A 16,481-nucleotide genomic window follows, 5' to 3' on the forward strand; every position below is an offset into this window, starting at 1 on the left:
ACTCCAGCTCTGATAACCAGCACATGCCTACCCTGTCTGTTCCATCACTTTGACTCCAGCTTTGATAACCAGCACATGCCTACCCTGTCTGTTCCATCACTTTGACTCCAGCTCTGATAACCAGCACATGCCTACCCTGTCTGTTCCATCACTCTGACTCCAGCTGTAAAGCCACAGGTTTCCTTTTTGCTCACAGCAGTACATGTCTGCCCGTATACTGTCTGGAAATAAAGCCAGCTGGTATGTCCAGTAGCATATTTGGAGCCCAGGCTGCTACTGAGGTACACATTTCTAGGCAGAGTTAAGCAGTGCTAGAACTGATCATCATTCCGTCTCTGACCTTGTTTCTGATAACAAGATGGGAGGACGAAGGGAGTTAGTGCTGCCATGCAAAGCTTTTTTGATTGTACTTTAAAGAACAATGCAACTTTGCGTTTTTACTTTTCAACTGATGGATAAACACTGGAGCAGATGGCTATATCATTTGTTTTAAATCCACAGTACAGGGATGCAGCTTTGGCAGTATTTACAGGGTGGTGATTCCAGTTAAAGCTCTGGGGAGGAGGATAGAAACAGCGTACCATGCAAAATATTGAATGCAGTATTTAATACATTAAACAGTCAAATCTATTTTTCTTTCTAATGACTGGCGTTATAGAAACTGTAGCTAACAAAAGAGTTCCATACATTTTCTCCACCTTGCACATCCATTCATTATGTAGGTCTCAAATGTGCAGTTCTGAAAGAAACACATGATATGTAGTACTACACTAGGGTAACAGTATTTCTGTTTACAAACCGTGTTTTTAGACTTGCACTTCCTAGGTCACTGGATGGTGATGTCTTCATTTATTCTTTGTTTCTTTTGCTTGTGAGTTAAGTGCTCATGCAAGGTCAGGTGCCACGCCAGTGTCCCCTCACAGCTTTGCGAATGACGAGCTCACCTCAGTCTTGACTTGAGCACCCCCTGCAATTCAGACATACTGCCGCCCATGCCTGTATTGTGATGTGGAATACATTGATATCCACAGTGGGGTAAGCTAAGACCTCCAAACCCATATCCCTTTTGACTCGAGCCAGATTCCAATCTAGGCCAAGATGACAGTGTGGTCAAATATTTTTTAATATATTTTTTGTTGGGATGAGGGGAGTGAAAAACAGTGTTCTTTTTGCACGTCCACTACAAAATTGTTGGATTTTAAATACACAGATAACCCTCACATGTTCAGATCAATGAATTAACGATAAATTGAGAGTAAACTTTGTATGTACGTTGAGTGAAAGAATATATTCCACATACAGTATAGCTCATTTAATGTGGACCTCCTTACAGTGTACCTTATTGACTGAAACAAGTGCCAGTGTTTGGGATTTATTGTATGTCTGTGTGCTTGTGCGGTGTTCCCTGTCCTCCGAGCTATTACTGTATGTGCAGCAACCTGGAAACCGTGTAGTAGATCGGGGCCAGAAATAAAACAGCTGTGGTTATGATTAGTGAAGCAGCAGAGTACTGTAAGGAGACAGGAAGAGAGGAGAGATTTAAACACTCAACTCTCTCCTTCAGTTCTAGAATCATTTCAGTGTCAGGAATGCAGAGGTTGTCAGGGAAAGCCAGACACAACTTTCACATCTGGGAAAACAGATGTGCTATTCTGCTGATTGCCTTGGAAGAAGAGTTACAGGGGCAGGTATTCGTGATGATGTTCTGGAAGCAGCTTGCCCAATACAGTGCTTAGAAGCCCTGCCCAACAGAGGGACATGATTTGCGTCCCTGTGAAAATTTGATACCAGGAGAATAAGAGCAACGGGAAGGTTACATCAATAATTCTTTCCTGTCTTATCTTCCTGTTGCTCTTTATAAAGCATGCTTTCCCATACTCCTGGTAGCAAACATGTCCCGCTGTTGGGCATGTTGTAATGGGACTGTCTTACATAATTACTAAATATGTGTAGTCAAAAAAGTTAACTTGGTCACAGATGGGATTAGCTATGTCTTACAGAGACTGGGTCCTGGCATCGATGGGGCACATTACTTCAATGGAGATACTGTTAATGGGGTTAGCTGCCCCTTACAGAGACTGCCCCCACCCTCACTGTCTCTAGAAGCCTTGCCTGGTTATATGCATTGAAATAATCTGGGCTAATCCTTCCAGAAACATGCAATAATAGAATAACAGTGCTGTAATTTCTAAAAGGATAGCCACATTAGGTAGGTAGCCTAGTAACCTTGCAGCTGTTCTGTGATTCCAGAGGAAGTGTTCCCACCCCCTGGTTTGGTTTCTCCTTACAAATGCTGAGCAGGCCCTAACCTTGATAAAAACACCCCTCTGCCCTCTCACATACGCACTGTACACATGCAGGTCTTCTCTCTCTCCCTCTGTCTCTCTCCCTCCCTTCCTCCCTCTCATGCTGCTGCAGTGTGACTCTGCTGCAGGTTTGTGTGCTTGCTGCTTGATTCAGGGCAGTCAGGGTCGGAGGTAGATAACATACAGTATAACACTTACTGGCAAAAAAGGTATTTTTGTAATAGTGTTTGGGATTTTGTTTTGTTTTATTTAGCGGTGACTTTAAGTACACCTGGCAGATTTCACAGTTACAGATTAGCATTAATATTGCTATATCTAATATGAGTGCTAATCAGTGTCTGTGAAACAGGTTGATGATCGTAACATATATAGGATTGCATTTTCCAGCGTTGGAGAACTCATCTGGATTGCATCAAACACAGTTTTCAGGGTAATCTGAGGAAACCTACAGATAGGTGTATGATGCAATCCAGGGCGTTCCCTAGTGCTGTAAAAAGGTCTAAACAAAATCCAGTATTGACACATTTTTTTTTTTTTTTTTTAAATGAAAAATAAATAAATAACAGGATTGTGATTGGAACAGGGCTGTAATTGTGTTTTTATTATTGTCAGCACTTTCCTAACATTTTACTGTACTTTTTTATTAATGCCTTAGCTTTTGAATGAACGAGCCATCATCTAAATAAGTCTGTTTTCAGTTAAACACTTTTTAGTTGTGTTTTGTATCTTTTTTTATACATTACAGAGTTGAGGTGATTTGTATTTACAAACGACTACAAAATGTTTTTTATTGATGACTTCACATGGTAACCCTTAATGCTCTTGAGTAGTTTTTTGATCAAAGCTGTCAGTCTGCCTCTGTTTTCACACTTTTAAACTACACACAGTACTATATGAATAGATCCACCAATTAAAGTCACCGACCTGTCAAAGTAGACTGCATAGTGGCACTGTATGGGAAAGTCTCATTTAGACTGTTGCACATGGAACCGCTTGGTCAGTTGTAATGAGGTGTGCCCAAACATCTGTGTTTTACTATCACTTTTTTTTTTCTTTTTTTATTTGAGAGATTGCTGGTTTTAGATTTGTAAAAATTTAAAGAACATAGTGTAACACCAGTGCACGGGTCTTTAATATGTGTTATCCAACAGCATTGAAAGGGACAGCAATCATTGTTTGAAGTGTCTGTTATGTAAGTCACGATATGACTGGAGAGTTAAGAGCACACTAATCGGGAAGGTGCGTGGAGACCATGCTGGAGAAGTGTGCCTGGAGCGTGTAGAGTATAGGCTAATCACAGTGTACCCATACACAGAAAACTGGAGGGTGTAGAGTAGGGTATAGGCTAATCGCAGTGTACTCGTATACACCAGACTGGAGTGTGTAGAGTAGGGTGTAGGCTAATCACAGTGTACCCATACACACCAGACATACGGTCTAATTAGTGTACCCATACACACAGGACGTATGGGCTAATCATAGTGTACCCATACACACCCATAGATCTGTATAGTACGCCTATATAGTATACAGTACAGTAGTAAAATTAAATTAAAACCTAGTGCACATTCTTTTTACTTTTGCCTGTAGGCTACCGGTAACACAAAATAAATTATTCTGCTGAATTGTACACATTGGTGTACAATGTGAATAAAAGATTTATTTTAAATTTGAAACTAAATGATTTTTAGCATTTTTAATTCTTATTATTAACTTGGCCTACTTAGCAACCTAGACAATTAACACACAATAGATCATGGTGCCGCATTGACAAGTTATGATAATTTTGCATTTTACCACTAATTCATATTATCATGAGTAGCCTATAAGCCAAACGTATACTGTCAGTTTTTATTTATGTTAGTCAGGGGTGCAGTGCTAAAGTATGCACAATTAGATGTGTTTCCTATTCCTATACAGATGCTCAGGATGAGCTGGAGGGGTTAGCAGCACATGTGGTTTGTAGCCAAATACCTATTCAGGTTGTAGTTATTTATCATCCTCCAAGACTTAATTGTCTTTTTTAAAATCTGAATTTGAACTTTTACTGACACTTGCTGTTAACCGTGATAAGATTGTGATGTTAGGTGATTTTAATGTACATGTTGATGTAGAATGAGATTTCCTTGGAAGAGCTTTTATTATATTGCTGGAGTCCCTTGGTTTCACTCAACATGTTACTGGCCCTACTCTTATTCATGGCCATACTCTAGATTTAATTATTTTTCGTGGCCTAAATATTCAGAACTTGGCCATCATTGATCATACGGTTTCAGATCACTTTGCTGTTGTTTTTGAAGTATTAATACCCGGTTCTATAAAACTCCCGGCTTGATACGTTAAAACTCGATCTCTCAATTCATCAACTACAGACAAGTTCTTGGAAGCATTGTCCACTTCATCTTTTACTCAGTTAGGATCACTTGAAGAGCTGGTGGAAAATTATAACGATATTCTAACAAACACCTTAGATACTATTACACCTTATAAAATTATGAACATGGGTATAAAAAGATTCTCCCCATGGTTTAACGACACAACACGTATGAACAAACTAGGGATGCATCGAATTCAAATTTTTGGGATTCGGCCAAATACCGAATCCATCTCAAAAGATTCTGCCGAATACTGAATCTACAAAAACTGTCAAGAAAACTGAAGGAAAAGGTTGAATGAAAAACAGACTGGCAGCTACTAACAAGGGACATGCACAATCTACAGTTTGGAGCCTTTTAGTTAACAGTACTGCTGGGTGTGCAGTCATATTCCTGGTACCTCTAGTTAAAAATCTCATAAAATGCTTTCTTTTTAAATTGTCAACACAGTTGTATCAAGTTTGCATGTTTTTGCGTGCGCGCTAAAGAGAGACAGTCTGATGCCACGTTTGTAGCCTACTTTTAAATTACTTTACGATTTCAGCTTGAGTGCCTTTAAGTAAGATAACACTAGCTTTAACTCCATTGTCGTTTTTATACACAAGTAAGCTTACTTGATTTGAAAAATGTTATGAACGATACAAGCAACTTCTTACACTACTTTTTTTGATTAAATGAGTAGTACACAACAAAATGTGAAAGCTGATTAATTTTCAACAAACGACAACTTTTTTTAATGAAAAAAAGATTGTTGCTCTATTATATTAAACCAAAACAATTAAAATGTAATGATCTGGTTCTCTCTTTTGTAATAAATGGTATTCAGACACATATTAATCAAGGTCTACACCAAAATACATGGAAAAACTGTTATTGTTAAATAACTTGTAATATAAATAAAGTGAGTGAAAATGGAAATTTGATGCAAAGACCTATGTAAAAAAAAATCTGAAATAGATCAACAGTAATAGTTCCGATTTAGAATGCAGTGTTTTGTGGTTGACTAATTTGGTAGATTCACATTCCTATGTTTTAAAGCAGGAACTTGGGTGGTGATGTAAAAATGCTGTTCTTGCCAGATAGCAGTACCGTTTTGCATGTTATTTATATATCTTTTTAGTTTATTATCCTTAATTCAATTTTAAACCCACGACTGCAAGCATGGTAATAAATTAAATGTGGTAAAGATCTACTGGGCCACACAACGAGGCTGATTTTAACTGAGACCAGAAGAGGTTGAATTTCAGGTTGGGTTGCCAGATGTCCAGCTGCAGGTACAGTCGTTGTACAGCTCTCAACTCCAAGATTACTTTGTGCAATTTTAATACAGATTTTTTTATTTTGTAAAGCTTAAAAGTTCATGATCTTTGCTGGGGCTTGCACAAAGAGCGTTACATTGGCTCTGCCACTCCCTGGGTTTGGGAGGCAAAACAGTCAGGGACTGTTTCTCCCCATCACGCTACAGTGGATTCTACTGGCACCCAGTGAGCTCAAGTCATGTCCAGTGGACAGGCAAAACAGGCAGGGACTGTTTCTCCCCATCACGCTACAGTGGATTCTACTGGCACCCAGTGAGCTCAAGTCATGTCCAGTGGACGGAAGTAAAAGGAGGCAAACACCCACTGGCCTTCAGGTCTTCATAGCTGCTGTGGGAAATTGTTGCAACACTTGTAATATGACATTCTGAATACAGGCCTCAACCCCAAGATTACTTTGTTTGCTTAAATCAGATAAAAGGCAATTGGATATAAAGACACAATACCATGACTGATTGATTAAATAGAAGGAATCTGATTACATCATGAGATTCAGAACAATAGATCCTGCTCTCACAAATATACTTAGATTCACAATGATACAAACAACAACAGTCCCATCTTAAGAAAACCTATAAATAAACCCAGTACAAGGAAAGTAACCTGTGTAACCTTGTAACTGAGAGGATGCCTACCTCCAGAGACTCTGATATAGTGAAGAAACTGTAACTGTTCATCAGTTGTGAAGATACTCCGTAAGGATAATTTCGGAGATCCTCCAAACCTACAGCTATGGCCAAAAGTTTTGCATCACTCTATAGAATTAACAAGTTTTGCTTAATAAAGTTGAATAAAACCTGCTGATGTTACGTACCATATGTAATTACATACTGCTTTTTAGTTTTCCATATACTTAAAGGAAAACTGAAAAAAATCTAACATGAAATATTGTACTGCAATTCTTCCTTCAGGTAGACTTTTGTGGTATCATTTGGTAGTTTATTTGATTACATAATGTTAAATAAAATACCTAAATTATGTTCATATAGTTTTTCTTTAAAAATGATGTCTCAATTCTAAAATTCTAGGTGATGCAAAACCTTTGGCCATAGCTTTCATGATATTTGTTGTATTAATGAAGGATATACCTCTATTCTGTTAAAAAAACGTAAGTCACCACAGGAGAACCACGTTCAAGGCCAGTCCTTTGTACAATGTCTTCTATAATTTGCAGTATCTACGATGTATATATGTTTTTATTTCAGAATGTTATGTTAAATGAGTTAACTTCCTTGTGCTCACAATCCTGTAAATGATACACAGAGTCTGCTACAGATGAGACAGTCTGTTAGCTCTGAATGGAGATACCTAAGGGTCCTTCTCTTGTATTAGGATGTAGCATTGGTGACTTTGCATGACAATGAAGCTATGGCAGGGTTTCAGTGATTTTCAGAATGTTTGCTGTAGGTATCTGAATCAAGAAAGATCATATATCTCACAAATATTTATATTCTCATTAAACCAAGTTCAATGGCTTTTTACAATGCTGCCGGACTGATTGGTTGGGTTGTCGAACAAGATTACAATCGCATAGACTTGTATGAGGCTTGCATGCATTAAGATGTCTTTCACCAACCGAACAATCAGCATGATATCAGTTTAAACTTTTTGCTCTGTTTATAAACATTTAATGTAAACCTTGCTTTATAAGCAAATGAAGAAGAAATAAAAAAACATTTTGCTGTCCCATCGGGACATGTTACACTACTGCTTACCACATATCAAAGCTTCATAATCTGATGAAAATAAGACTGGTGTGGAGTTTTCTTTTTTTTTTAAATGTACCAGTTGTACCCACTTCTCCAGTGAAATGGCTGAGGTCAGTGACTTGCAAAGTGTAGTCAGGTTCTTTTGGTATTATTTGGTTTTATTTGGCATTAAATGCAGAACTAACCTTGTGATGATTTAAAAATAATTCTTGTCTTGTGTTATTAGAAACTTATGCTCAGTGTGAGATTTGATAAAATTAATAACATTTCTATCTTTGTCATTTCCTCCAGTTATCAGTTTACGTTGTAGTGTTGAGTCTTATCAGTGTATCTTTGTACAACAACAGTGAAGGTGAAATGAACGAAAGAGAAGACGTGTAAAACAGGCTGAGCAGAAAAGTGTATTTTTCTTCACGCTTGTCTATTATGAAGTGTTAGACAACTGGACTATGAATGAATCTACCATGAAAACACTATCGCTCAGTGTAAAATTGCTGGACACCACAGAAAACAAGAGGTGTACTATTGTACGTTTGTACTATTGTACCCAACTCCAGAGTGGACTGCTACTCTGACACTATTTGAGCTAGCGGTGCGCAGTTATTGGAACTAGCGGTGCGCAGTTATTGGAACTAGCACATCGCAATTATCGCGCAGATGTTGGTATATTAAGACAAATTAGGGCTTTCGCTCAATACAAATTTGATTGCGCTATGTGCATATTGAATGTCCACCTAGAATACATTTGCATCACATTTTACTAATTACAGATGCATTACCATATGCTAATAGGGCTGCATTAAATGGAACAGAAGTAAGGCAGAATGCTGGACAGGTGAGTACATGTTTCCACACTCGTCTGTTGGGCATGGGAATACACTATAAAATTGACTATGGTGATGCAGTATATAGGTTTGCATCACCATCAACTTTAGGTGAACTGGACTCGCTATATAATGCAGTATTGAGGTACAATACAAATTCAAGATTTAATACTCATCATTGTATATTATACGATTTGGTAAGCTGGACTTCTTTGGCTTTACACAGGTTGAAGCACTGGTATATTCTGGTATATAAGGCTATTCAATGTAAATTATATGAATATACTTATTTAAAAGAATTCCTTATAGCTTGCCATAGTAACCATAGCCTCAGATCTCATTATTTTGCATTTTAAAATCCCAAATGTGCGTACTGAGGCTTATTATGCCCCATGGTCCTGGAATGAGTTCCAGTCCAAACTAAAGCTGCAGACCCAGATAGCTTTCTTGCAATTTAATAGTAAACTGCATGATTTCGTGACTGAGAGTCGTAATTGTTTTAAATAGTTGACTACTTTTGAGTATTTTGATTATTGTTTTAAATGTGATTTGCCTGTGTCTTAATTGTTTTTTATTGTGTACTTGTTCATGTTGTCTGGTTGACTTGCTGCTTCCTGCCTGGCAAGGTCTCACTCGTAAAAGAGGTTTTAATCTCAATGTGACCACAAGGATAATAAAATAAATAAATTATATATATATATATATATATATATATATATATATATATATATATATATATATATATATATATATATATATATTCTGGTATTGACTGTTGAGCTACTAAAAAATTTTTTTTTTAAAAAATAGGAAGATATTGCATAGTCGGCAACCAGTTTGGGGTCATACAAATACTAATATATTTGTGCACAGTTTTTGAAAAGGCTTTGTTGGGCACACAAACCGTCGTCTTATGTATTATAGATTATAAAACGACGACTCGCGTGTCTAGAAAAAAAAAACTGGTTTTCTGAATATGGTATCTAGAAGGGCTAGTATTCCGATAGTATCCTAATACTAAGTGGGTATTCGGTATCACATTTTCGGAATACTGGTATCCAGAATACGGATGGATTCATTCGGAATACCCTGTTTACATGGCATGGAATAGCTGTTCAAATTTTTCACTATTCCGAATACAACTGGAATCCTGATAGAACATAAAACTGGAACAGGTGCCTGGATAGCAATATGGGTGCAGTCAATTGCACCTACCACGCGCGGCAGGTGCGCGACCTCATAAAAACCCCACATTATCTCCTCCCTGTTTGCTCTGGTACTGCGGAATTTAATATGTTCCCCAGCACGTCGCAGCAACGCTGTTATGAACCAGTCAAGGTGGCGGGACACGGCTAACGGGGTGATCCCCACTGTATCATCTGCTACCTTCTGGAATGTCCCAGCAGCCAGGATACACATACAGACAGACACTACCATTTGCTCAGAAAAGGCATGACTGTGCAGGTTTGTTCTGGCCAGGTCATCATGCAGCATGTGGCATAGATAAGTCGAGACGATACCTGGACATGATTTGCTCATTGCTGAGCTCCTCATATGTGTGCCAAGGCCGGTACACCCTTTCAGCATATCTTCACCTATGTCGGGGTTGCTTTTGCTGGGTGTGCCTTGTATCATTCACATCCACATGTCGACGGACACGCTACATGCTAACAATGTTTCCCATTGTTGCCTGTTTGTAGTCAGTGCTGGAATGGTAGTGTGCGCGGAGTTAACGCAGTCCTTTTACAATGCTTATTCTGTGTGTCACAAACCTGGTTTTGTGCTTGCCGCATACCTGCGAATATACCAGGATCACGCATATTGTCGGCAACAATGCGTGGTGCAAAAACCTTTCGAATATCTGGCCCCAGGTTTTTAATATGCAATCAACTATACAGAATATAAAAGCCACATTGCGTAGCAATTATGGCTGTTCCAATTTAACAGAGTAATTAGACTGATTTAATCAACTAAAGATTTGATTGCATTTTATTTTACAATTTTAGTGTGCATTTTGGGTAGACAGAGAAATGCATGTTTCTGTTTAGGGAAGTGCTGATTTGAAGTGTGCAAGCTCTCTCCCTGGAAGTGGTTGGACTGTGGTTTGAATTAAGTGTGTAAAAATTATAATTGTTGTCTTGTTTTGCTGCTAGTGTGCTACGAGTATGCTATATATATATATATATATATATATATATATATATAACATAGCCCGAGTAACATAATAAACTGTTGATTTAGTTATAAACCTATTAACGTATTTTTAATTAACGTATTTTTTTTTTATTTCGTGTTTGTGCATGGCTAGTTATTTTGCTGTTTAGGGGTTACTCCACAGTGGTTAAACAGTATGTGTAACACTGCTGCTGGTGCTTGTGTGACTAGAGACTAGTAACTTGAGTTATGAGGTCCCTAAATCTTTTTTATTAGGGTAATAGGACAGAAAGGTAACATTTGTTACATTTACTAAAATAATAATAAAAGGCCAAATTCCCATTGAGTGAGTGTGTGTGTGTGTGTGTGTCTATATATATATATATATATATATATATATATATATATATATATATATATATATAATATATATATATATATATATATATATGTTTATACATTTTATTCATATGATTTTAGATTCTATTGATTTAAGTATTGCTATGCAGGATAGCCACTACACGATCATGCCTTTATTAAAAATCCCTAGAGCCCTAGTAGTAATATGAGTTTTATGTTTATGTATAGTTCTACATATTACTGGCCACAGACAATACATATTGCCAGATGTATAAAAAAATTAGGATGGTTCTCATTGACAAATCAAAGGCTTTATCACTGGTATTGCTTCGTTTTTTAAATTATTATAAGTATGGTTCTTGATTAACTTAATACTTTGGTCAAAAAGGTCAATACTGGCAATAGTTTACGATCTCATGATTCTAGTAGTTTGGTAGCCCCAAGGATACGGACACGATTAAGAGAACTGCCATTTTCCCAAAAACCTGGAACACTTTTTCAAATGGTTTAAGAATGGAATTTGATAACCTCTCATTTTTTGGTTGTAAAGAGTGTATTAGGGATTTGCCTGAAACGCCTTGCTGTTGCTTTTCTTTTAGTCCACATTGGAAAGAAAAAAACAAACTCTATCACTGCTCCTTTTGTTTATTTTGTTGTTACTGTCTAAGGCTGGACCACACAAATATTAATTGTGTTGTTTTATGTGTGAGTATGTCTGTGTATGACAGGACCCCCTTGCAAATGAGGCCTCTGCCTCAATGGGTTAATTTCCTGTATGCATAAATAATAAATAAATAAATATGTGGCACAAAAAACTCTCCAGTAAAGGTCTGTTTTAAAATAAAAGTAGTCTCGTATCAGAAAAGCTATGTACTGCAAATCCAAAATAAGATGTGAGCCTTTATTATGCAGTTTTCACGACTGAAAAATTGCTAACATTTTTGGCACTAATATTATCACATGGTTTTCAATAATTGTATAACATCGCATAAATGAATGTGTGGTGTAATAGTACCACTAATAATATGGTTCACGGTACAACTACACTTGCTGTATTTGGTTATGATGTATTTGTTTGATGTAAATTAACCTCAGTCCTGCAGTTTATAAAATAAACCATTTCATGAAATGAATTCAGGGGGTAGGAAAAAGAAAATACATTTAATTTTATTATCCCACAGACTGACTTCAGATTCTTGATTGCACATTGTTTAGAAAAATTCTTGAACAAGTGCTGTGCATGGGAGGATTAAAAATACTGCACTGATGTTTGTTGGATTTGATTTAGTAAATATATTCAACAAGTTCAAATCAAGAGCTGAAAATAAAATAAAGGGTTAATGTGGTATTTCCGAGTTCCAACACATCCCCCTTTTTATTTATATCTCGTACCATTTTTCCGATAGCTTGACCTCCTGAATCTGCAGTATTTCTAGCAATCTGGCATTTGAAACTGGGTAATCTTATACACTGTTGACGTCCTTAGACAACAACCACTTAAATTTATATTGGCATCACAAAGCCCTTCACAAAATACCAAGAAAATAAAATAGACAGCAGTGGCAGCATCTTTAATTTCTTCTGGCCTGTTCTTATTAGTGTCCATAGAACCATGCCTCCCTGTGTGGGTCTATGGAAAACCTGTATTCTGAGATTATGTGCTTAACAGCTATAATAGCTATCAGTACGACAAAGAGCTAATATTACTAGAGTGAATTTTTTTTTTTTTTTAAATCAATTCGCCAAATATTTAGACGTAAATATTTATGGAGCTACAGTAATTCCAGTCATTGTTGTCTTTGAAACAACCCTTTTGTGGCACACAATAAGCTAAACTGAAATCTAATTAGTTGGTCTCATCCCATTTATGGCCTCTATTTTACACAATTCAAAACTCGGTTGTGTCTGCCATGTAAGGTATACATGCATGAATGTGACGTCGCTGCATGAATCGTTTGGTGGACTGTATGGTACAGTCTTAGCAACAACAGTTGTCGTGAAGAAAAATATTCTTTTAAATCCTCTTCTACAAATTTCATATTTCTTAAAACCCCCAATTTTTTTGCCCATTTGTGCGTGGATCACGGGAACTTTGAGCCGTTCCTGCTAGCCGGATCTTAATACCGCTAATCTACAACTGTATTGATCAAGTTTACAGTGCTACAGAACACCCTGCAGTGTTAAACTGGGCAATACATTTCTCAGCATTTACTCCAGAGCATTTGCCAAGAAGGAGGGAATTTCTCTTATTGCTGTGTATCCAGATCACGCTCCCTCCTGCAACAGTGCTTCCCACAATACACAACTTGTTCCAGTCAAAGCACCAGCATTGTTGGAGAAGGGAGCATGATCAGGATACACTGCAATGTTTAGAAGAAAAAAAAAAAAGTAATTCCATATTTGATTTATCTATGATGTGTCAATAAAAATGTAAAAATAATTGGGTTTATATTAAAAACATGAAACCGAACAGCAAAGGTAAAGTAATGTTTCTTGTAAACACTGCAGGAGCTTCTGTAATACTTTTTAATCTTAATAAATTGGTTTATAAATTTAAGGGTGGCAGTACAGTATTTAGATCTGCTACTGCTTAGATAATTAAAATAGATAGCCATGTAGAAACAAGTTGAAAAACTTCTAATAAAATGTCTCAAAACATCAATGAAGAATGCACCACTTCTATACTAAACCTTGAAAGGTAAAACAGTAACACAGGCAAAAATACTATAAAACAAAAACTAAATGTGTCTTGTTTATTTTGGTGCAGGTTCTGCAAAAACTGGGCAAAGCAGACGAGACAAGGGATGAGATGTTTGAGGAGAATGTGCTGAACTTCAACAAGCAGCTGGTAATAAATACTACACCCCACACCACCACCCCACATGGGGGCTTGGTAATACTGCACCCCACACCACCACCATCCCACATGGGGGCTTGGTAAGACTGCACCCCACACCATCACCCCACATGGGGGCTTGGTAATACAGCACCCCACACCACCACCACCCCACATGGGGGCTTGGTAAGACTGCACCCCACACCACCACCACCCCACATGGGGGCTTTCTGTTCATGAGCACTCAGCATCAAGTGCCCCATGCAAAGTAAATGTAGCTTAAATAATTCCTGAAATCTTACCCATTGTACCCTTCCATTGGCTACACTGGTCTCAAGCTTCAGTTTTAAAAGAAACACATGTTGTAGAAAACACATTTCAAACATGATATCTGTTAGTACTTTCATTTTAAAGGGAGTTTCCATTTTCTCTGCCTTTTGCACAGGAAATATGTTAAACTTGATTTTCCTGGGTCATTTCATTGATATTAAATAGATGGTTCTTCAACCAAGTGTACTGTAGTACCAGATATCGTGTTTTAAACTAAAAACACATGTTTACAATAAAGTGTGCTTCTTTTAAAACTGGACATATGAGTGTAACGGATGACTTTGTGTGGTGTGTGTGGATGGTGACGTCAGGTTCAGGAAGCAGCAGTAGCCACAGATGGTAAGGGGTGAAAATGAAGCGCTATGGCTGTGCTCAGTGCTTTATCATATAATAAAATAAAAGGTTTAAACAAAACTAAACACTCCAGAAACAAAAGGGCACATTGGCCAAACAAATAAACAGTAAACAATATCAAATAAGTATCGTGCTGGTGTAGATCCAGCAGGTTGATTGCAGCGTACCAGTGACTTAGTCCGCATCAAGTGAACTAAAAAGTGGTCTAGAAAACCCTGCAGCTTTGTACTAAGTCATTGATTGCTGAGTGCAGCGTACCAAACAGCAAGTGGTTTAGCTAGTCTGAACATGTGGAACAAGTAACAGTTGTTCAGACTAGCTAATTAATCGCACTACCTTAAGCCCTGGAGAGAGAGCCTGAGACACTAGACCACTGTTCGACGATGATCCTGGAGGTATTCAAAAGCTTCTGTCTGTGTCTCCTCTATGGCTGGCATTTATACTATACTGGGCTCAGGACATATGTAACTACAGTCTGATTTTGTTGTCTTGCTAATTATCAATAGAATTAGCCATTCAGCTGACCACTAACCACTCACTTTTACAAGGTTACATCATTCTTCTTCCTCATACATTTCTGCACATGCTTTAGCTCTCCGATCATTTTAAACCAAAGACAACTCCAGCGCATTGGTTTAACATTACCAATACAGTTTACTCTCATATGACATTTCCGTCCTACAAGACCAGGGGTAGGCATGCCTCTTATGGGCTTTCTATGCAAATGGAAAATCAGAATTGAAGGTGATATAAAGACTTTGGTTTTAATAAGATACAGTTATATGAACACTGGTAGATCTATATTAATCCTGCTGGAGTTTCCCTTCAGGGTGACTGACTGACAGGACTAACACAATAATAATTGCAGTATCTGTGATACAGCAGGGGTACAGGGTTTCGTAATGGTGGTATTAAGATGTGCATCCTTCGATCATTAAAATAAACCCTGTCCTCTTGAACCCAGATTACAATCAGGATGTCGTTTGGTTCAGGAGAAACAAACGTTTCAATGAAATAACTAAAAACATTAAATATATTTTACAAAAACCTTTGTGCAGGTCCTTTAATAATGAATGTCTGTCTTGGAATAACTGTCAGACAGGCAGTGCCACATGTATGTGTTTAATGTCTGAACGGGATTCTGGGTTTTATATTTGCAGACAGAAGGAACCAAGCTTCAGAAAGATCTAAGAGCCTATTTATCCTCGGTGAAAGGTACTGTGAAATCTACAGCTCTGTGTGTGTGTGTGTGTGTATATTGCAGTAGTGTTCTGTTGCTGTGGAAATATGAATATAGATTATAATATATTACTGGAACTGAAGCTTCTTGTACATACAGATATAGATTTTAATTTTGTGTGTGTGTAATATATATACACACACACACTCTGCAGCTGATGCATAGTTCACACATTCTAGTCTCTGTACGTCACCTTGAATAACATCGTCTGCTAAATAATAATAATAATAATAATAATGTGCATCAGTCCTCAGTGCAAAACAAACGTCTCCCAACTTGTGTTCCTTTTCTGATTCCAGCCATGCATGAAGCCTCCAAGAAGCTGTCCGAGTGCTTGCAGGATATGTATGAGCCGGAGTGGTATGGAAAAGATGACATCAATACAATAGCAGAGGTATGGAGCGTCTGTTATAGTCAGCACATTTCTCTTAGCTGACACAGCATCATATCTGTTTACAGTAGCGGAACAACGAATAGGTGTGGTAAAAAAAATAAAAAATAATAATGCAATAATTATTTATTTGGTAATATCTGGTGCTTCATTTGTGAACATAGTGTTTTGTAACACTTTGCTGTTTGTGCACAACATTTAAAACAACTTGAAATGTTTCAAAACTATTTATTAATGTTCTAGAATGTCATTAATGTAAATAGGTTACAATGACAGTTGCACTTCA

General features: G+C 37.4%; 1 protein-coding gene across 5 annotated transcripts in view; it reads left to right on the plus strand.

Annotated features, from left to right (window-relative positions):
• Positions 1-16,481, plus strand: part of LOC121323699 (myc box-dependent-interacting protein 1) — a 93,019-nt gene that overhangs the window by 22,800 nt on the left and 53,738 nt on the right. For all 5 annotated transcript variants that reach the window (XM_041264897.1, XM_041264898.1, XM_041264899.1 and 2 more), the window contains 3 exons: positions 13,812-13,892; positions 15,725-15,779; positions 16,104-16,198. In XM_041264897.1, coding sequence (XP_041120831.1) covers positions 13,812-13,892; positions 15,725-15,779; positions 16,104-16,198 — 231 coding nt within the window. The remainder of the gene's footprint in view (positions 1-13,811; positions 13,893-15,724; positions 15,780-16,103; positions 16,199-16,481) is intronic.

This window comes from Polyodon spathula, chromosome 11, assembly GCF_017654505.1.
Source record: "Polyodon spathula isolate WHYD16114869_AA chromosome 11, ASM1765450v1, whole genome shotgun sequence".
NCBI lineage: Eukaryota > Metazoa > Chordata > Actinopteri > Acipenseriformes > Polyodontidae > Polyodon > Polyodon spathula.